General features: G+C 46.5%; 3 protein-coding genes and 1 long non-coding RNA gene across 5 annotated transcripts in view; 3 read left to right on the top strand and 1 right to left on the bottom strand.

Moving 5' to 3' along the window:
- The window catches only part of zdbf2 (zinc finger, DBF-type containing 2), a 9,290-nt gene extending 3,957 nt beyond the window's left edge, over positions 1 to 5,333 (top strand). Inside the window, exons 8-12 of the mRNA XM_031307632.2 lie at positions 7 to 440; positions 1,929 to 2,054; positions 2,290 to 2,624; positions 4,199 to 4,340; positions 4,514 to 5,333. Of these exons, the coding sequence (XP_031163492.2) occupies positions 7 to 440; positions 1,929 to 2,054; positions 2,290 to 2,624; positions 4,199 to 4,340; positions 4,514 to 5,278 (1,802 nt within the window). The 3' untranslated portion in view covers positions 5,279 to 5,333. The remainder of the gene's footprint in view (positions 1 to 6; positions 441 to 1,928; positions 2,055 to 2,289; positions 2,625 to 4,198; positions 4,341 to 4,513) is intronic.
- Positions 5,334 to 5,774: 441 nt separating this feature from the next.
- Positions 5,775 to 22,500, bottom strand: part of dytn (dystrotelin) — a 21,828-nt gene continuing 5,102 nt past the window's right edge. The window contains exons 3-17 of the mRNA XM_031307636.2: positions 17,103 to 17,233; positions 16,862 to 16,893; positions 16,354 to 16,422; positions 15,842 to 16,049; positions 10,557 to 10,642; positions 10,377 to 10,456; positions 10,174 to 10,248; positions 9,183 to 9,346; positions 8,800 to 8,899; positions 8,610 to 8,713; positions 8,381 to 8,489; positions 8,094 to 8,146; positions 7,835 to 7,976; positions 6,679 to 7,123; positions 5,775 to 6,245 (exon numbers count right to left, since the gene is read on the bottom strand). Of these exons, the coding sequence (XP_031163496.1) occupies positions 6,142 to 6,245; positions 6,679 to 7,123; positions 7,835 to 7,976; positions 8,094 to 8,146; positions 8,381 to 8,489; positions 8,610 to 8,713; positions 8,800 to 8,899; positions 9,183 to 9,346; positions 10,174 to 10,248; positions 10,377 to 10,456; positions 10,557 to 10,642; positions 15,842 to 16,049; positions 16,354 to 16,422; positions 16,862 to 16,880 (1,758 nt within the window). The 5' untranslated portion in view covers positions 16,881 to 16,893; positions 17,103 to 17,233 and the 3' untranslated portion in view covers positions 5,775 to 6,141. The remainder of the gene's footprint in view (positions 6,246 to 6,678; positions 7,124 to 7,834; positions 7,977 to 8,093; positions 8,147 to 8,380; positions 8,490 to 8,609; positions 8,714 to 8,799; positions 8,900 to 9,182; positions 9,347 to 10,173; positions 10,249 to 10,376; positions 10,457 to 10,556; positions 10,643 to 15,841; positions 16,050 to 16,353; positions 16,423 to 16,861; positions 16,894 to 17,102; positions 17,234 to 22,500) is intronic.
- Positions 8,786 to 22,500, top strand: part of LOC118494428 — a 16,901-nt gene continuing 3,186 nt past the window's right edge. Inside the window, exons 1-2 of the long non-coding RNA XR_004896556.1 lie at positions 8,786 to 8,795; positions 9,172 to 9,175. This is a non-coding gene — a long non-coding RNA (uncharacterized LOC118494428). The remainder of the gene's footprint in view (positions 8,796 to 9,171; positions 9,176 to 22,500) is intronic.
- The window catches only part of LOC116055617 (CD59 glycoprotein), a 5,451-nt gene continuing 2,577 nt past the window's right edge, over positions 19,627 to 22,500 (top strand). For both annotated transcript variants that reach the window (XM_035998396.1, XM_031307648.2), the window contains exons 1-3: positions 19,627 to 19,873; positions 20,887 to 20,988; positions 21,150 to 21,223. In XM_035998396.1, coding sequence (XP_035854289.1) covers positions 19,819 to 19,873; positions 20,887 to 20,988; positions 21,150 to 21,223 — 231 coding nt within the window. In that variant the 5' untranslated portion in view covers positions 19,627 to 19,818. The remainder of the gene's footprint in view (positions 19,874 to 20,886; positions 20,989 to 21,149; positions 21,224 to 22,500) is intronic.

Raw genomic sequence — 22,500 nt, 5'->3', positions numbered from 1 at the left:
ATCCAGACCCTGGTCCCTCTCCAGTCCCTGGTCCCTCTCCAGACCCTGGTCCCTCTCCAGTCCCTTCCTACCGGTTCCGCACGGTCCCTGGTCCCTCAGTCCCTGGCCCCTCAGTCCCTGGTCCCTCTCCAGACCCTGGTCCCTCTCCAGAACCGTCCTACCGGTTCCGCACAGTCCCTGGTCCCTCTCCAGTCCCTGGTCCCTCTCCAGTCCCTGGTCCCTCTCCAGACCCTTCTCCCCGGTTCCCCACAGACCCTGGCCCCTCAGTCCCTGGCCCCTCTCCAGACCCTGGTCCCTCTCGAGACCCTTCCTACCGGTCCCCCTCAGACCCTGGTCCCCGGTTCCCCTGGCTAGTCTGGCAGAAGCAGAGGAGGAAGGTCCAGAAGGAGGAGGCGTTCTCGTCGGACCACAGTGACTCTCTGGACCGGACCATCGAGGAGGTTCGTCTGTTACGTGTAAACTTTTCTCTGGTTCTAGTTCTGGTTCTGGTTCTGGTTCTGGGGGGGGGTCGGGGTGTTGGTAAACATAAGGACCGGTCACTGCTGTCAAGGTTCTTTGTGCCTCTGTCTGCGACTGCAGAGAGCCTGCAGTCGCTGGGAAGGTTATCTGAAGAAGAATTTAGGAGGTGTGGGGCGAACTATCTGCTTAGCTGAAGCCGACAACATGTTGGCAGTGCAAGCTGAAGGGACGTAGCAGATGACGTTGAGAAGTTGCAGTGAGGAATATTTTAGGAGCACCATTTTGGGCAGTGCAGAGAGGTTCCCACGGCAGGATAATGAGGCTGATTTTAGCCTGATTCCCCCCTTCAGACCATCTTAAGGATGCTCTGATTATGGTAAAATAATCTGATCAGATGTTCCTGCCGTGTGTGGTGTGTTAAGACTGCTCTCGTCTGCTCTGAAGGACGTCGGGACCGCTCCCATCTCAAATCGGGGATATCCAACATGTTGGATTGTTTTGGCCCGATTCCTCCTGGTGTGTGGTGTCCCCCGGGGACAAACGAGCACGCAGCCTGTGGACTGTGGCGTGTAGCCAATCAGAAAGAGAGGTGACGAGGCGGCGAGGAAAGCACCGGGAAACAACATCAAAACAGGCGGCGGCACGGCGCTCCAGAAAGTCCGGTGGACGTCGGAGATAAGTAGAGCAAGTATAGTCCATGCTCGCGTTGTCTCCACTTCTTTGACCATCGCTACAAACCAACTACAAACTATCGCCACTGCGTCCTCTTCGTCCGCCATGATTATTTACTCTGAAGTCACGTTTGATCTCGAGGGATTTTGCGAGATTTCCCGTCTGACCTGGGAATGCTCGGGAGTCAGATCGGTCGTGTGTGATGTGTTGCACCACACGCTGTACGACCAAAGCTGGTAGACCGTGATCTTATATCACCGTGTGTGGAGTCTCTCAGGACTGGAGAATCGGCCGACAATTTTAAAATCGTCCCGTGTGAACCAGGCTTTAGTGTTGAGCGGGGAAACATGGCTGAAAGAGCTCTACAGTGAACAGATGTGCTGGGCGAGCGTCAGTCGGTGGAAGCTAACAGGAGCTAGCTGGCGTAAGCTGACAGCTGACCAACGCTACCAAGTGATCGGCGGAGACGGGGAGTACGTGTATTTCAAAGAGTCCGGCAGTCGTGGCAGACGAAGGTCCAGTCGGGAGTTTGGATGGAGACTCCACTGAAGTCCACTGTGGTCTGAAGGGCTAATCCTCGCTAGATCACTAGCTAGCTAGCGGTAACCGTTAGTCGGGAGGTTGACAGCTAACGTTGACTTTGGGGTCAGAGGTGAAACTGATGGTTCCCAGTGGGGGGGGGGGGGGCATACGATGGTCTATGGAAGTCATATTAATGGTTATATTTTCCTGCTTTTTTGTCCTTTGCCAATCACACCTATGAGTTCTAGTTCTAACTGGTCTGTGTTGACCATTAGGTGATCCAGATGTGTTGCCATGGCGACACATCCCCTCGCTGCCATGGCGAGGAGACGGACAGCTTCCACTTCAGCCTTCCTGTCTCCATGGAAACACAGAGCGACAACTGGGACTCACCTGTACAGGTAACCTGGGAGTCGCTTCACGGTGCGTTCACAGTCAGGACAGTTAATGCATTCAATAACCAAGAGACGTAAGACACACACACACACACACACACAGACACAGAGACACACACACACACACACACACACAGAGACACACACACAGAGACACACACACACACACACACACACACACACACAGAGACACACACACACACACAGACACAGAGATGAGAGGTTGTGTGTGTGTGTCCAGGTGTGTGGTGACTCACCTGTCCAGGTGAACCAGACAGAGGGGCGGAGCCTGATGCGTCTGATGGAGGCCCAGGTGCAGCTGGAGGACCCGGTCTACTCCTACCGGCTTGACTCCACCCTCCATGGCGAGCAGCCAGCAGGGGGCGGAGCCACAGACAGCTTCCTGGCGCTGCCGATAGACGAGGTCCTACCGGCACCGGAACATTTCCCAGAATCCTTCAGGGGAAAGAGCTGGCTGCAGATAGAACAGGAGGACGAGGAGAAGGTGGAGAAACTGGTCCAACAGTTCAGACGGGGGAGATTCCTCTGCTACTTCACCTCAGAGTCCCTGGCCAGGTAACACACACTCACCTGGACTGGTTATATACACACACACACACACACACACACACCTGGCCAGGTAACACACACTCACCTGGACTGGTTACACACACACACACACACACACACACACACACCTGGCCAGGTAACACACACTCACCTGGACTGGTTACACACACACACACACACACCTGGCCAGGTAACACACACTCACCTGGACTGGTTATATACACACACACACACACACACACACCTGGCCAGGTAACACACACTCAACACACACACACACACACACCTGGCCAGGTAACACACACTCACCTGGACTGGTTACACACACACACACACACACACACACACACACCTGGCCAGGTAACACACACTCACCTGGACTGGTTACACACACACACACACACACACACACACACACCTGGCCAGGTAACACACACTCACCTGGACTGGTTATATACACACACACACACACACACACACCTGGCCAGGTAACACACACTCACCTGGACTGGTTACACACACACACACACACACACACACACACACACCTGGCCAGGTAACACACACTCACCTGGACTGGTTACACACACACACACACACCTGGCCAGGTAACACACACTCACCTGGACTGGTTACACACACACACACACACACACACACACACACACACACACACACACACACACACACACGAACACACACACACACACACACACCTGGCCAGGTAACACACACTCACCTGGACTGGTTACACACACTCACCTGGACTGGTTACACACACTCACCTGGACTGGTTATATACACACACACACACACACCTGGCCAGGTAACACACACTCACCTGGACTGGTTATATATACACACACACACACACACACACCTTGCCAGGTAACACACACTGACCTGGACTGGTTACACACACACACACACACACACACACACACACACACCTGGCCAGGTAACACACACTCACCTGGACTAGTTACACACACACACACACACACACACACACACACACACCTGGCCAGATAACACACACACACCTGGCCAGGTAACACACACTCACCTGGACTGGTTACACACACACACACACACACACACACACACACACACACACACACACACACACACACCTGGCCAGGTAACACACACTCACCTGGACTGGTTACACACACACACACCTGGCCAGGTAACACACACTCACCTGGACTGGTTACACACACACACCTGGCCAGGTAACACACACTCACCTGGACTGGTTACACACACACACACACACACACACACACACACACACCTGGCCAGGTAACACACACTCACCTGGACTGGTTACACACACATACACACACACACACACACCTGGCCAGGTAACACACACTCACCTGGACTGGTTATATATACACACACACACACACACACACCTTGCCAGGTAACACACACTCACCTGGACTGGTTACACACACACACACACACACACACCTGGCCAGGTAACACACACTCACCTGGACTGGTTACACACACACACACACACACACACACACACACAGAGACTCACATGTAACTGGACTTTTATTTTGTAGGTACGGCCGGAGGAGCCACAACAGGAAGGAGGCGGAGCCAGACAGCGGCATCCTTCCCTTATTGGACGGTGATGATGACGATGTCTCGACATGCTTCAGGAAGAGAAGGAGGCGGGGCTTCAGAGTGGCGTCCAGGTGTCAGGTGAGCGGTGTGCAAAGACCTTAAGAGAAAGTTCAGTCACCTGAAAAAGTCCAACATTTCAAAGTAAAAGTCCAACATTTCAAAGTAAAAGTCCAACATTTCAAAGTAAAAGTCCAACATTTCAAAGTAAAATACCTGAAAGAAACGTTAACGTTCCTGTCTTGTTCCGTCAGGTTGTCAAAGTCAGCCGCAGCACTCAGACGCTGCGATTGGTCGTCCCGGCGGTCCGTGAGCCAGCGTCTGAAGCCCCGCCCCCAAGCGTCCCTGCAGCCAATCAGGCGTCAGCCGAGCGGACTCCGGTGGCGCGACCGTGGCGCTCTCTGCCCGCATCGTACCGCGGCATCATCACGCCGCTGCAGCCGCGCAGCCAGCTGCTCTTCCTGCTCTGCTCGCCCTCAGGCCCCGCCCCCGCCGCCGACACGCCGCCAGGCTCTGCCCACAGACGCTGCAGGAAGAAGACGCGCCCGCTGCAGCGCCGGGGGTCAAAGGTCACGTACAAACGGCTTCCTGTCAGCTTCTACGAGCCCGGCAGCAACCGCATCCTGAGCAACGCCCCCAGAGGCTCCGCCCCCAGCCGCTCGCCAGGCTCCGCCCCCAGCCGCTCGCCAGGCTCCGCCCCCAGCCGCACGCCACCCTGCGTCCGTCAGCTGTTCCGGAGTCTGAGCCCGGACCTGAACGCCGACACAGCACGCTCCTCCAGGGTTAAAGGGTTCGCTCTGAGAGCGCTCAGTAGAGACTCGGACAAACAGGAAGTGGCGAGGAGGCGGGGCCGAGCGTCCCAGGCCCCGCCCCCTGCGGCCAGAGGCAGGTCAGAGCGGGGGAGGGGAGGGGGGGGGGACAGGACACGCCCACAGCCCGCCAAGAGAAGAACTTGCACTCAGGCGGCGCCCAATCAGCCGAGGAGGGAAGGCCTGCGGAGCCGCAGGGGGCGGAGCTAGCAGGTTGCTAGGGGGTTGGACATGATTACAGCTGAGGCAGGCAGCGCTGAATGTAACTAAGTACATTTACTCAGTACTCCAAATGTTGAGGTACTTGTACTTTACTGGAGTATTTTTTACACACACACACACACACACACACACACACACACACACACTGAGAGACACACAGACACACACACACACACACACACAGAGACAGAGAGACACACACACACACACACACACACACACACACACAGAGAGACAGAGAGACACACACACACACACAGAGAGACACACACACACACACACACACTGAGAGACACACACAGAGAGACACACACACACATACACAGATACACACAGAGAGACAGAGAGACACACACACAGATACACAGAGAGACACACACACACACACACACCACCTGCCCCCTCTCTGGCAGTCCCTGAACACACCACCTGTTGGATGATGCGTTCACTTGTCTCAGAGAAGTCGGGACGTTCCAGCTGTTGATGTGCAGAAAACTTTAAGTTGAACTTTTAATTAAAAACTATTTTACGTAATTATTTTGGATGAAATTATTTAAATTTGAATTAAAGTTTTTTCAAATCTTTTTTTGTATTATTATTTAATTTTTTTATGAAAATTTTTTTTTTAATTCAAATATTTTTGGGTGATTTCTACGTGTGAGATTTAGGATTTTGTAACTATTTTATTATTTTATTTTCAGTCTCATAATGTGGAACAGAAGAAGCATCTGAGATGATCTGATGAAGTTATTTTATTATAACAGTTATGACCTCAGATATCACAGATATAGTTCTATATCTGTGTTATAACATTATTCTACAGGCTGAATTTAAATATCAATAAACTCTTTTTATAACCCAAACTGTGTGTCTGTTGTCACGGCGACCACCAGCCAGTGAAGAGAGTCTCCCACCTGATTGGCCGCCTGCAGAAGCTCCGCCCCCTTCCTCTCACCTGGACAGGAAGAGATTTACACCAGGTACGTTAGTTAGTCTGTCTGTCTGTCTGTCTGTCTCTCTGTCTGTCTGTCTCTCTCTGTCTGTCTGTCTGTCTCTCTCTGTCTGTCCTCCTGTCTGTCTGTGTCTCACCTGTCTGTCTCTATCCTCCTGTCTGTGTCTCACCTGTCTGTCTGTCTGTGTCTCTGTCTGTCTGTCTCTCTCTCTCTCTGTCTGTCTCTCTGTCTGTCTGTGTCTCACCTGTCTGTCTCTCTCTCTCTGTCTGTCTCTCTGTCTGTCTGTGTCTCACCTGTCTGTCTCTCTGTCTGTCTGTGTCTCACCTGTCTGTCCTCCTGTTTGTCTGTCTGTGTCTCACCTGTCTGTGTCTCACTGTCCTCCTGTCTGTCTGTCTGTGTCTCACCTGTCTGTCTCTTTGTCTGTCTGTGTCTCACCTGTCTGTCTCTCTGTCCTCCTGTCTGTCTGCAGCTCTGTCTTCAGTCTCTCCATGGTCTCCTGCAGCAGCTCCTCAGGACTCCACGTCCCACAATCCTCTGCTTCACACACACAGCAGCTGTCCTCTTCTTCCTGTAGCTCCGCTCCCTCTCTATGTGGCTCCGCCCCCTCCCTCTGTAGTTCCGCCCCCTCTTCCTCTCCACAGTGGGAGTCATGTGACGGAGACGTGTCCCGGTGCATTGTGGGAGAGGGAGTTTGTAGTTCTTCCTCGCTCCACTCGTCCTCCGTCTTCAGGAACTCTTCCTCTTCTTCTGGGTTTCTCTCGGAGTCTGAAGTTGGCGTGAAGGTTTCTCTCTCCGTGGCCGCCGTGGTTACCGTGGTTACCGTGTTGGCGCTCTGTAGCGTGTTGTCGGCGTGATGTTGAGCCTCCATCTTGTTCAGAGCCTGCAGACAGACAGAGAAACGTCATGAAAACACTCAAGGAGACCACTCAACTACATCTCCCAAGGTGCATTTCACTTGTTTATATGTTAGTGTAGTTGGTCTCTAAAAACTACTAAGAGTAAGATCCTTTTAGTTTAACATGAAACAGCCCTGAAATCCCCATCACCAAACTACACCAGACTCCATGTAAATAATCAGTACTTTTAGCGTGTATAGAGCCAGCATATTTCCACCAGACTCCATGTAAATAATCAGGACTTTTAGCGTGTATAGAGCCAGCATATCTCCACCAGACTCCATGTAAATAATCAGGAATTTTAGAGTGTATAGAGCCAGCATTTCTCCACCAGACTCCATGTAAATAATCAGGACTTTTAGCGTGTCTAGAGCCAGCATATTTCCACCAGACTCCATGTAAATAATCAGGACTTTTAGCGTGTATAGAGCCAGCATATCTCCACCAGACTCCATGTAAATAATCAGGACTTTTAGCGTGTATAGAGCCAGCATATTTCCACATGTAAATGGGTGAATTAAGGGTTTATTTCAACCAAACCAGAGTGGTGATTGTTGGAACAGTGGAAAGATGAACCAAGACGGCTTTTGGTAGTTTGATTTAGTTTCTGTCCACTTTGAATGAAGTGTGTTTTACGATGATAAAAGTCCTGATTATTTACATGGAGTCTGGTGGGGAGTTCTCTGTGTGTTTACCTGAGAGAGGGTTCTCTGCAGACGGAGGTTGTGCTCTCTCAGCGTTTCCATGGTAACCTCCATGTCCGAGCACCTGTCCTCCAGGATGCCCTGCTCTGATTGGACGGTGAGCCGAAACGCCTGCAGCTGCTGCTCCATCAGCCTGGAGACACACCAACGAAGAAGAACGCTGGAGTCAGTTTATCTTCTTTCTCTACTGCCTGTCTGTCTCTCTGTCTGTCTGCCTGTCTCTCTCTCTAGAAGAAGAAAAGTGTCTCACCATCTGTCTCTCTGCAGGTTTCTGACTTCAGTCATCAGAACAGACGCCTTCATCTAAACAACAGACAGACAGACAGACAGACAGAGAGAGATAGACAGACAGACAGACAGACAGACAGAGAGACAAACAGACAGAGAGAGAGAGAGACAGACAGACAGAGAGAGAGAGAGGCAGACAGACAGACAGACAGGCAGACAGACATTATTAATTAGTGAGATATGATTGGACGGCTTGGTGATTAATTATATAATAATAATAATAATATATTATATTAATATAATTATTACCTGCGGTGGCGTCACGTCATCCGTCTGCAGAGCTTTGGATGAACAGGACGCCGGTCGCAGCGATGCATCATGGGAAACATCTCGCAGTGTTGCATCATGGGAAACATCTCTGCCAGAGGGGGGCGGAGCACTGAGACAGAGGATTTCTGTTGTTTGTGAAGGACTTTACTTTCAATAAAGTTTGTATGAGACAAAACCAAAGGGGGTGATGTTTGATCACCTGACTCACCTGTCCTGAGGCTCCGCTGGCTCCGCCCTCTTCCTGGATCGCCGGGGCAACAGGCGGTGACGAGCGGTGTGCACAAACGAGGACAGAGACTCTCTCCAGGTCGGCTGGCAACAGAAACCTGTTATTCAGACTCTTATTGTGAAGGAACAGACACACAGACAGACAGACAGAGAGAGAGACAGACAGGTACCTGTGTGTGGAGCTCTTTAACAGGATGGTGAGTTTTGTGTTTGTCGGTCAGAAAGCAGCTCTGACACAGCTGGATGTTCACACACCTCACACAGCGGTACCTACACACACACACACAGACACACACACACACACACACACACAGAGACAAACACACACACACACACACAGAGACAAACACACACACACACACACACATACACACACACACACACACAGAGACAAACACACACACACACACACAGAGACAAACACACACACACACACACACACACACACAGAGACACACACACACACACACACAGAGAGAGACACACACACCTTGTTCAACTTTCTAATTACTTTCTGAAGATGCTGATTGGTTGAACTGTAGAAGGGTCTCACCGGAGGCCTGTGATTGGTCGGGTCTTGCAGGCGTGGCAGCGGACGGTGTGCTGGACGTTCTGACTGACGGACAGGCGGTAAAGAGCCGGTAACCACAGCAACAGGCGCGGCTCGCTCTGCAGCCACGACATCACGTGTCCCACGCTCGCCGTCGCCGTCGCCACCTGGAAGTACAGCACAGGTCAGAGCGTCGCCGTGACGACCACCAATTACATCGTCTATGTGGAGGACTGTGAGGAAACTGGTATGTGTGATATAGCTACTAGTGAAGACTATGAATACCTCTAAAGATCTAAAGGAACGACAAGGACAGAATTTTAAGCCCAAAATACAAAAAAATAAAAATATATATATATATTTTGGGAGTGTCGGTATTCTGTAGAATTCTGGAAAAATATTTAAAATTATTTAAATATTCAAAAGAACCATGAAATTAAATTAGGAAGCAAAATATGTTATTCTTAATTACGATAATCACAAAATACATAGAACCGTCAACTTATTAATTCTACGAGGGAAATTTCATATCCTTAAAGCAACATTTTCTAAATCTCGGCCAGCTTTTACTCACTTCAGAGCTGAATTTCTTTTTGAGTCTATTTAAACTATTAATAATAAGAAAACTATTTATATAGCTGATCTACTGCAAGAGTTTTTAAGGAAATGTGATTATATAGCCTTCATTCCTTTTCATAGTGCCTTTGTATTATATTTTATGTATTTTTTTAAATGTATTTACTTATTACTTATATTAAAAAATATTTAAATTATGTATTAAATGCCCTTTTTTAAATTATATATATATTTCAATTTTTTTATTATTATTATTATTATTATTTATTCTATTTTTTTTACTTTATTAAGTAAGGTTGTAATGTTCCCTGGTTGGAAATTATTATTTTTGTGTATGATGCCGAATTGTTTTACACCATACTACATGTTTGTAAAGTTTTGCAAAAAATAAAAAAAATGACATCGTCTACGTTCTCACCTCGTTAAAACACGAGGTCATCGCTGCCTCCACGCCACCAAACACTCTGCTGTCCTCCTGCACCACCACAGGTACCTACACACACACACCCACACACACACACACAGTCACACAGAGAGACACACACACACAGGCATGAGCGAGCGAGAGAGAGAGCAGGGGGAGAGGGGCATGCTGGGAAACGTAGTGTGAGCAGTGTTTACCAGGCTGAGGTCCTGCAGTAGAGATCTGAGTCTGGAGCGGCTGACTGACCCTGAACCGTCCTCTGCAACACCCAGCAGAGCTGAAACACACACACACACACACACACACACACACACACAGCAGGCTTTTATTCTGAAGGAAGAGAGAGACAGACTCTTATTGTGAAGGGACGGTCTCACCTGTGTATTTGAGCAGAAGAGTTTCAGCTGAGAGAGAAATCAGAGCTGTCTGAAGAGAAGCAGCCGAAATACAACCAGACTGACCCCTGAAACACACACACACACACACACACACACACACAGACAGACAGACAGAGAGGCAGACAGACAGACAGACAGACATATATTTTATATTATTCATTATGTAGTTCAGGGTCTGTTTTATAAAGCTATTTAAATGAAGTACTTATTGTCACATGTGGACGTCAGGTGACTCGTGGACTCCATGTTGGATACCAACAATCATCTGATTCCCGTTGACATAGTGCAGGGAATAGTGGAAAATGTAGTAAATTATTGTTAAAATGACATAAAACTCAGAAAAAATGCCCAACTGTTGTGCGTTTGGCTGCATTGAAAGACCGGGAAGCAGCAAAAGAATTCACAAGTCCCCCTGTGAAGCAAAACGGAGAAAAGTACGGAAGCTGAGGTGAAAACAACAAACTGGAGGGCAAATGACTACTCAATTGAAAGTAAATTTAGCAAATATTATTAATACATAACTTTGCCTCGGTTACTACTAAGTTATTATAGCTAGCATGATAACTTTCAGGGGTGTAGTACCAGACAGTTTTTCTATGGTCTTGGACTTGTCTCGGTCTCTGTGGTATTTGGACTTGGACTTGTCTCGGTCTCGGTGGTATATGGACTTGGACTTGTCTCGGTCTTGGTGGTATTTGGACTTGGACTTGTCTCGGTCTCGGTGGTATATGGACTTGGACTTGTCTCGGTCTCGGTGGTATATGGACTTGGACTTGTCTCGGTCTCGGTGGTATTTGGACTTGGACTTGTCTCGGTCTCGGTGGTATATGGACTTGGACTTGTCTCAGTCTCGGTGGTATATGGACTTGGACTTGTCTCGGTCTCGGTGGTATATGGACTTGGACTTGTCTCGGTGGTATTTGGACTTGGACTTGTCTCGGTCTCGGTGGTATATGGACTTGGACTTGTCTCGGTCTCGGTGGTATTTGGACTTGGACTTGTCTCGGTCTCGGTGGTATTTGGACTTGGACTTGTCTCGGTGGTATTTGGACTTGGACTTGTCTCGGTCTCTGTGGTATTTGGACTTGGACTTGTCTCAGTCTCAGTGGTATTTGGACTTGGACTTGTCTCGGTCTCGGTGGTATATGGACTTGGACTTGTCTCGGTGGTATTTGGACTTGGACTTGTCTCGGTCTCGGTGGTATATGGACTTGGACTTGTCTCGGTGGTATTTGGACTTGGACTTGTCTCGGTCTCGGTGGTATATGGACTTGGACTTGTCTCGGTCTCGGTGGTATTTGGACTTGGACTTGTCTCGGTCTCTGTGGTATTTGGACTTGGACTTGTCTCGGTCTCGGTGGTATTTGGACTTGGACTTGTCTCGGTCTCGGTGGTATATGGACTTGGACTTGTCTCGGTGGTATTTGGACTTGGACTTGTCTCGGTCTCGGTGGTATATGGACTTGGACTTGTCTCGGTCTCGGTGGTATTTGGACTTGGACTTGTCTCGGTCTCTGTGGTATTTGGACTTGGACTTGTCTCGGTCTCGGTGGTATTTGGACTTGGACTTGTCTCGGTCTCGGTGGTATTTGGACTTGGACCTGTCTCGGTCTCTGTGGTATTTGGACTTGTCTCGGTCTCAGTGGTATTTGGACTTGGACTTGTCTCGGTCATGGTGGTATTTGGACTTGGACTTGTCTCGGTGGTATTTGGACTTGGACTTGTCTCGGTCTCAGTGGTATTTGGACTTGGACTTGTCTTGGTCTCGGTGGTATTCGGACTTGGACTTGTCTCGGTCTTGGTCTTTGTGGTATTTGGACTTGGACTTGTCTCGGTGGTATTTGGACTTGGACTTGTCTCGGTCTTGGTCTCAGTGGTATTTGGACTTGGACTTGTCTTGGTCTCAGTGGTATTTGGACTTGGACTTGTCTCGGTCTCAGTGGTGTTTGGACTTGGACTTGTCCCGGTCTCAGTGGTATTTGGACTTGGACTTGTCCCGGTCTCGGTGGTATTTGGACTTGGACTTGTCTTGGTCTCGGTGGTATTTGGACTTGGACTTGTCTTGGTCTCGGTGGTATTTGGACTTGGACTTGTCTCGGTCTTGGTCTTTGTGGTATTTGGAGTTGGACTTGTCTCGGTGGTATTTGGACTTGGACTTGTCTCGGTCTTGGTCTCGCTGGTATTTGGACTTGGACTTGTCTCGGTCTCGGTGGTATATGGACTTGGACTTGTCTCGGTCTCGGTGGTATTTGGACTTGGACTTGTCTCGGTCTCAGTGGTATTTGGACTTGTCTCGGTCTCAGTGGTATTTGGACTTGGACTTGTCTCGGTCATGGTGGTATTTGGACTTGGACTTGTCTCGGTCTCGGTGGTATTTGGACTTGGACTTGTCTCGGTCTCTGTGGTATTTGGACTTGTCTCGGTCTCAGTGGTATTTGGACTTGGACTTGTCTCGGTCATGGTGGTATTTGGACTTGGACTTGTCTCAGTCTCAGTGGTATTTGGACTTGGACTTGTCTCGGTGGTATTTGGACTTGGACTTGTCTCGGTCTCAGTGGTATTTGGACTTGGACTTGTCTTGGTCTCGGTGGTATTTGGACTTGGACTTGTCTTGGTCTTGGTCTTTGTGGTATTTGGACTTGGACTTGTCTCGGTGATATTTGGACTTGGACTTGTCTCGGTCTTGGTCTCAGTGGTATTTGGACTTGGACTTGTCTTGGTCTCAGTGGTATTTGGACTTGGACTTGTCTCGGTCTCAGTGGTAATTGGACTTGGACTTGTCTCGGTCTCAGTGGTAATTGGACTTGGACTTGTCCCGGTCTCAGTGGTATTTGGACTTGGACTTGTCCCAGTCTCGGTGGTATTTGGACTTGGACTTGTCTTGGTCTCGGTGGTATTTGGACTTGGACTTGTCTCGGTCTTGGTCTTTGTGGTATTTGGACTTGGACTTGTCTCGGTCTTGGTCTTTGTGGTATTTGGACTTGGACTTGTCTCGGTGGTATTTGGACTTGGACTTGTCTCGGTCTTGGTCTCGGTGGTATTTGGACTTGGACTTGTCTCGGTCTTGGTCTCAGTGGTATTTGGACTTGGACTTGTCTTGGTCTCAGTGGTATTTGGACTTGGACTTGTCTCGGTCTCAGTGGTAATTGGACTTGGACTTGTCTCGGTCTCAGTGGTAATTGGACTTGGACTTGTCCCGGTCTCAGTGGTATTTGGACTTGGACTTGTCCCAGTCTCGGTGGTATTTGGACTTGGACTTGTCTTGGTCTCGGTGGTATTTGGACTTGGACTTGTCTCGGTCTTGGTCTTTGTGGTATTTGGACTTGGACTTGTCTCGGTCTTGGTCTTTGTGGTATTTGGACTTGGACTTGTCTCGGTGGTATTTGGACTTGGACTTGTCTCGGTCTTGGTCTCGGTGGTATTTGGACTTGGACTTGTCTCGGTGGTATATGGACTTGTCTCGGTCTCGGTGGTATTTGGACTTGGACTTGTCTCGGTCTCGGTGGTATTTGGACTTGGACTTGTCTCGGTCTCGGTGGTATTTGGACTTGGACTTGTCTCGGTCTCGGTGGTATTTGGACTTGGACTTGTCTCGGTCTCTGTGGTATTTGGACTTGTCTCGGTCTCAGTGGTATTTGGACTTGGACTTGTCTCAGTCATGGTGGTATTTGGACTTGGACTTGTCTCAGTCTCAGTGGTATTTGGACTTGGACTTGTCTCGGTGGTATTTGGACTTGGACTTGTCTCGGTCTCAGTGGTATTTGGACTTGGACTTGTCTTGGTCTCGGTGGTATTTGGACTTGGACTTGTCTCGGTCTTGGTCTTTGTGGTATTTGGACTTGGACTTGTCTCGGTCTTGGTCTCAGTGGTATTTGGACTTGGACTTGTCTTGGTCTCAGTGGTATTTGGACTTGGACTTGTCTCGGTCTCAGTGGTATTTGGACTTGGACTTGTCCCGGTCTCAGTGGTATTTGGACTTGGACTTGTCCCGGTCTCGGTGGTATTTGGACTTGAACTTGTCCCGGTCTCGGTGGTATTTGGACTTGGACCCGTCTCGGTCTCAGTGGTATTTGGACTTGGACTTGTCTCGGTCTCGGTGGTATTTGGACTTGGACTTGTCTTGGTCTCGGGTGGTATTTGGACTTGGACTTGTCCCGGTCATGGTGGTATTTGGACTTGGTCTTGTCTCGGTCTTGGTCTCAGTGGTATTTGGACTTGGACTTGTCCCGGTCATGGTGGTATTTGGACTTGGTCTTGCCAATTGGTCTCGACCGAGTCCAGGTGTCTTTATTATGTTTATAATAATATTGGAGGGAAAGTGAAACACAGCTTGGACGGGATGTTGTTCGGCTTTAGAGAGCTAGCTAACGCTACGTCCACGTTTGCTAACGTTAGCTCAACAGCGTTAGCCTAGCCTGCTAGGTAAATATTCAGACTGCCCTCTGAGTTTCTTATATCTGCGTCCACGTTGTCAATATAAGACCTGTGGCGTTAGAGCTCCTTTTGTACCATCATTTTATTGAATGAAATATTAAGCTCCGCTCCTACGAGATGGGGGGGGGGGGGGGGGGTTTGTTACGTTACACACAAAGCTAACTGGCTGTAGTTAGCCTGCCCATAGCTAACTGGCTATAGTTAGCCCGTACGTAGCTAACTGGCTATAGTTAGCCTGTACGTAGCTAACTGGCTGTAGTTAGCCTGTACGTAGCTAACTGGCTATAGTTTGCCTGTACGTAGCTAACTGGCTGTAGTTAGCCTGTACGTAGCTAACTGGCTATAGTTAGCCTGTACGTAGCTAGTACGTAGCTAACTGGCTATAGTTAGCCTGTACGTAGCGAATTGGCTATAGTTAGCCTGTACGTAGCTAACTGGCTGTAGTTAGCCTGTATGCTAGCGGACATTAGCTAACGTTGGTGAGCCAGCCAGCAACTTCGACAGTAGAGTTTTGGCGAGCTATTTTAGAGGCCCATTTACGATATAGAAGGTAAATATATACTGGAATATTTCCCTAAGGAGCTTTTACATGTTGACAAACATTGATAATAACAAGTAGATGCCTTTTTAAGGTGAAAATAACTGATTTATTTCAAGTTAGCATATCCGCCCCATAGGGTCACACTGTAGTCATCTGACCATGGTATCCAACATGGCGCCCATGACTGGGGTTGGCCAAACTCTCTATATATACATCTCTAGTTCTATATATCTAGATATATCTATATTATAAAACTATATAAACTATATATATATGTTAAAACTCTGACCGGTCGTAGACAGTAAACATCAGTCTGCACGTCTCCTCCGCTGCCTCTTCAGTCACATGACCTTCTACTTCCTGTGACACACTGTGGAACATCCTGTTTAGAGTCAGGCTCACTTCCTGTCTGTCCAGCCTCACTTCCTGTCTGTCCAGCCTCACTTCCTGCTGCGGGAGGAAGGCCGCTGTGATGTGGCGAACATACACCACGTCCACTGGAGACACACACACACACACACACACACATACACATACACACACACACATACAGAGAGACACACATTAATTATTTATTAAAAAGATGTTTCTAAAGTAATTAATAAAGAGAATGCCTCATTTGCATATTTTAACATATTTATGAAAAAAATGAATCAACTGATGAAGTCTATCAGTTTACAAATCTTCTCTATTAGACTGAATGTAGACTAATAATAATAATAATAATTATTATTATAATAATAATAATAATTAATATTAATAATAATAATAATAATAATAATAATAATAATAATATCTCACGGTGACAGAGTCTCTGCAGAGACTGAAGCTTGACGGAGACTCTGGAGACACAACGACAGATCTCACCTCCTGGAGACACACACACACACACACACACACACACACACACACACAGAGACACACACACACACACACACACAGAGACACACACACACACACACACACACACAAACACAGAGACACACACACACACACACACACACACACACACAAACACAGAGACACACACACACACACACACAGAGACACACACACAGACACACACACACACACAGAGACACACACACACACACACACACACACACACACACACAGACACACACACACACACACACACACACACACAGAGACACACACACAGACACATACACACACACACACACACACACACACACACAGACATTATGAAGTCATGGCTCAGGAAATAAAGCCAAAACAAAGTCAAAAAGTGATTATTATTATATATATATAATAATAATCAGCTATAATGATGTTATAACATGTTTACCGAGGCTGTTTGACTCCATGTTGAATTCCAGTCTGAAAACACAAAGTTACATCATCATCATCATCATATACAAATATACTAATATAATATATATATATATATATATATATATATATATATATATATATATATATATATCCAGTATTTTCACAATAAAGGTGAGAATATTACGGGAGAAAGGTGTGAAGATTATACAAGAACTGTGTGCATATTTTGCGTATTAAGTCTAACACTAACTCACCGTCCGTCCGTCTGAGGTTAAGAGACAAACTGCAGCTTCTGAATTATGAATGAAGGTCTCATTTTTCATCATCTGCTGTCTGTGGACCAATCAGCAGCCAGCAGAGAGCTGACATCACTCACACATCACACCTGTCAGAGACACCTGTCAGACACACACACGCACGCACGCGCACACACACACACACACACACACACACACACACACACACACACACACACACACACACACACACACACCTGTCAGAGACTCTATCATTGATAATTATAATATATAATAATAATAATATATTAGTAAAATATTTGGAGGCTGCAGTTCCTGGTTCTGCCAGCAGATGGAGACAGAGTCAAACTGTAACAGTCATTAAAATAATCAGTAATTTTGGGGGTTTTCGGTCACAAACAAGTTGTAATGTACCCCTACAGGACTAATGTTCAGCAGCAGGTAGAGTCCACTAAAGTGTGTGACAACATTATGGGATGGATAGAGATAGAGCTTTTAGTTAAAGAGTAAGATCCTTTTAGTTTAACATGAAACAGCCCCGAAATCACCATCACCAAACTCCACCAGACTCCATGTAAATAATCAGTACTTTTAGCGTGTATAGAGCCAGCATATTTCCACCAGACTCCATGTAAATAATCAGGACTTTTAGCGTGTTAGAGCCAGCATATTTCCACCAGACTCCATGTAAATAATCAGGAGAGAGCCAGCATATCTCCACATGTAAATGGGTGAATTAAGGGTTTATTTCAACCAAACCAGAGTGCTGATTGTTGGAACAGTGGAAAGATGAACCAAGATGGCTTTTGATAGTTTGATTTAGTTTCTGTCCACTTTGAATGAAGTGTGTTTTATGATGATAAAAGTCCTGATTATTTACATGGAGTCTGGTGGGTTTGTTGATTGTAATTTCTATCTCTGTAGGGATCCTTTCCATAATGTTGTCACACACTTAGAATAATAATCTGAGCCTGTCAGTTTCCCTTTAAAATGAATGTGTATTGAGTTGTTTTTACGTGTCGGCTGTTTGAGGGTGAATGTGTAATGAGCGTGGCGTGATGACGGCGTCTGAATGGCGGTGTTGTGTTGTGTCTCGTGTCCTCAGCTCTTTGTTTCTTTGTCTCTGTTTAGAATAAAGCTTTTTGTTTGTGTCTGAGCGCTCTTTGTTTCGGGGTCGTTGTGGGACAACACACACAAGCTATTCTTCTTCTTCTGCACTGAGATAAACGCTGAGGCTATTCTTCTTCTTCTGCACTGAGATAAACGCTGCGACACTGAGACTCCCAGCCATCGTCATCACAGAGTCCAGCTGAGCCAGAGACACAAATTTAGTTATAAACACGAGGAAATATTAACGAGGTGACCTGACTTTGAGGGGTTTAGTCCGAGACTTTGAGGGGTTTAGACCGAGACTTTGAGGGGTTTAGTCCGAGACTTTGAGGGGTTTAGGGCGAGACTTTGAGGGGTTTAGACCGAGACTTTGAGGGGTTTAGTCCGAGACTTTGAGAGGTTTAGACCGAGACTTTGAGGGGTTTAGACCGAGACTTTGAGAGGTTTAGTCCGAGACTTTGAGGGGTTTAGGGCGAGACTTTGAGGGGTTTAGACCGAGACTTTGAGGGGTTTAGTCCGAGACTTTGAGGGGTTTAGTCCGAGACTTTGGGGGTTCGAGACCGAGACTTTGAGGGGTTGAGACTGAGACTTTGAGGGGTTGAGACTGAGACTTTGAGGGGTTTAGTCCGAGACTTTGAGGGGTTTAGTCTGAGACTTTGAGGGGTTTAGACCGAAACTTTGGGGGTTCGAGACCGAGACTTTGAGGGGTTGAGACTGAGACTTTGAGGGGTTTAGTCCGAGACTTTGAGGAGTCTAGAGCGAGACTTTGAGGGGTCGGGAGCGAGACTTTGAGGGGTCGAGGACGAGACTTTGAGGGGTTTAGGACAAGACTTTGAGAGGTCTAGAGTGAGACTTTGAGGGGTCTAGACTGAGACTTTGAGGGGTTTAGACCGAGACTTTGAGGGGATTAGAGCGAGACTTTGAGGGGATTAGAGCGAGACTTTGAGGGGATTAGAGCGAGACTTTGAGGGTTTTAGTCCGAGACTTTGAGGGGTTTAGAGCGAGACTTTGAGGGGTTCAGACCGAGACTTTGAGGGGTCTAGAGCGAGACTTTGAGGAGTCGAGACCGAGACTTTGAGGGGTTTAGTCCGAGACTTTGAGGGGTCGAGAGCGAGACTTTGAGGGGTTTAGTCCGAGACTTTGAGGGGTTTAGTCCGAGACTTTGAGGCGTTTAGTCCGAGACTTTGGGGGGTTGTAAGAGACTCAAAATGGAGGAATCTACAGATGTGTGTCCCTGTCACTAACCCAACTTTACTCATATCATCACAGTATTTTAATTTTTATCCGTGTTTTACATTTATCCCTAATAACAGTTTTTTGACCCAACAGGCTACTCTTTTGTCTAAACCTAACATTCGAAGGGTGTGACCTAATGGTTAGGGGCGTGGTCTAATGGATCGGGGGCGTGGCCTAACATTGTCACAGTCTCCTCTTGTCTCAGTAACTTAAGTATTACTGCTGCTGCTGGTGAGTACACACACCATTTCTACTCTGCTCTGTCAGACAGACATTAGTTGGACGTCTTTTGGACTTTCCTCTGTCGGAGTTTGTCTGAACTTTCTTTGTTGTGTGATTCAGATGAGCGTGTGAGGCTGGTGTGAAAATGAAGTGCTCCCTGGGTATTTGTCTGCTGTTCGGCTCCGCTCTGATCGGACTCGGTACGTTTTCATTTTACATCCCAAATTATTTTAACTGATTCTGCTCCAGGAAATATTCACACATGCAACCAATCTTCAATGCAAAATACGATTTTTTTAATCTTCTTAAATTCACCTTTTAAGGTATTTCCATATATCTGATTCTCATGTCTTTTATATCAAAATATTCAGAGTAAACTCAACTTTCTTGTAGTGTAGTTACATCCTGTCTCAGAGCTATGTGTGCAGAGATAATGTGTCTAAAAGCTGCAATGTTAAAGTCCACCGATTACACACAGAGAGCCAGATGGCGATGTCACATGCTCTCTTCTCTGTCTCCTAATTCGCCGTATGAGTGACGTATGATTTTGCGATAAAAGGGACGCAAAAAGCGGAGATTCTGCCGATTATGGCAATATTTAAACCACATTTCTGCGCTGTGTTATCGCTGAGATATTTATAAAGACAACCTGGACTCTATGTCCCCATGTTCCTATCTGATGGGAACAACAATCTTTCGGTCCACTTTTTGGGGAGTTTCCGTCAGTCAGCGTCCACTAAAAGTTCTGTTGTTGCCGCTGACAGACTCAGATTATTATTCTAAGTGTCTAACAACATTATGGGATGGATCCCTACAGAGATAGACCTTTTAGTTAAAGAGTAAGATCCTTTTAGTTTAACATGATACAGCCCCGAAATCACCGTCACCAAACCTACCAGACTCCATGTAAATAATCAATACTTTCAGCGTGTATAGAGCCAGCATATCTCCACCAGACTCCATGTAAATAATCAGGACTTTTAGCGTGTATAGAGCCAGCATATCTCCACATGTAAATGGGTGAATTAAGGGTTTATTTCAACCAAACCAGAGTGGTGATTGTTGGAACAGTGGAAAGATGAACTAAGACGGCTTTTGATAGCTTGATTTATTTTCTGTCCACTTTGAATGAAGTGTGTTTTACGATGATAAAAGTCCTGATTATTTACATGGAGTCTGGTGGGTTTGGTGCTGAGTCTGCTGTGTGTTTCAGGATCGGCTATCCGCTGTTTCAGCTGTAAGGACTACACGGCCAGCTGCTCCAAACAGCGAGAGTGTAGCTATGACGACGCCTGTCTCACACTCAGCGAGAGAGGTAACAACACACACCTGAACGCTTAAACACACACCTGATTTTAAGAGTTTTTTATGCTTTTTTGACCTTTTTTGGACACTTTATAGATGTGTGTGTGTCTCTGTGTGTGTGTGTGTGTGTGTGTGTGTGCCATCCCATAATACTGCTGTGTGTGTCTATAGGAGGGATGACGTACCGTCAGTGTCTGAAGTATTCTGACTGTGAGTACGGCCGGCTGGCCCAGATGTTCCCCCAGGTAATACTCACCTTCATTCATACATTATAGAGGAGCAGAGAGACAGGTAGACAGACAGACAGACAGACAGACAGATGTTTTAATCAAACAGACACTTGGATGAGTTTAGGAAACTGTTCCCATGATGCTTCAGCTACCTGTCTGCCTGCCTGTCTGTCTGTCTGCCTGTCTGTGTGCTAACAGCTGTTTAACCCGTTGACCCATTTTATAAATGTTCCTATATCAGAAATGTTGGTTTCTTTCAACCAAATGTTCAAACTAACTAACGTGGATGGTTCCCTACAGCAGCTCTTCACATGATCAGCTCACTGTCATCCAGTTTGGTCCATTTATAGTATTTAGAGTATGTGAAGACACGCTGATAACAGAACGTTGAAAAACAGGAAACAATGTCAAAAAAGCAGAAATAAAAGTGACAAAACATGGAAAAAATTACAAAAATGTTGAAAAAGTTAAAAAAAAACATCAAAAAAGCTCAGAAAATATTGACAGAAACTTCAAAAAAGTGACAAAAGTGTATTTAAAAGCCGACCATATTATATATTACATATTATATATTACATATTACATATTATATATTATATATTATATATTATATATTACATATCATATATTACATATTATATATTACATATCATATATTATATATTACATATTATATATTATATATTACATATTATATATTACATATTATATATTATATATTACATATTATATATTACATATCATATATTACATATTATATATTATATATTACATATCATATATTATATATTATATATAGTACATATTATATTATATTATATTATATTATATTATATTATATTATATTATACTATACTATATTATATTATATTATATTATATTATATTATATATTACTGTTGAGACAACAGGACGGTTAACGGACCAATGAAGCAGCTGTGTGCTAACGTTGGTCACTTACCAACACAATACCAACGGAAACTTAACCAACGTGGGAGCAGAACAGGAAGCAGCCGGCTGACAAACAGGAAGCAGCCGGCTGACAGCAGGAAGCAGCCGGCTGACAACAGGAAGCAGCCCCAAACATTCCCCTTCCTGTCCCAGAAGTCTCTCTCAGTTTCCAGCTGATTCCAGCAGCCTTCAGGCTGAACAGGAAGTCACAGAAACACTCACATCCTGTTAGGTCAGATTGAGATTTAATAAAATGTTACCAGACCCACATATCAGCTGCTACCCAGTCTCAGCTGTTTATAATCAGACACAGTAGCCGGCAGAATCCCTCCAAATCAAAAT

This window comes from Sander lucioperca, chromosome 24 (assembly GCF_008315115.2).
Source record: "Sander lucioperca isolate FBNREF2018 chromosome 24, SLUC_FBN_1.2, whole genome shotgun sequence".
Taxonomy (NCBI): domain Eukaryota; kingdom Metazoa; phylum Chordata; class Actinopteri; order Perciformes; family Percidae; genus Sander; species Sander lucioperca.
The sequence above is the reverse complement of the archived record's forward strand: the minus strand, read 5'-3'. Positions and strand labels throughout refer to the sequence as shown.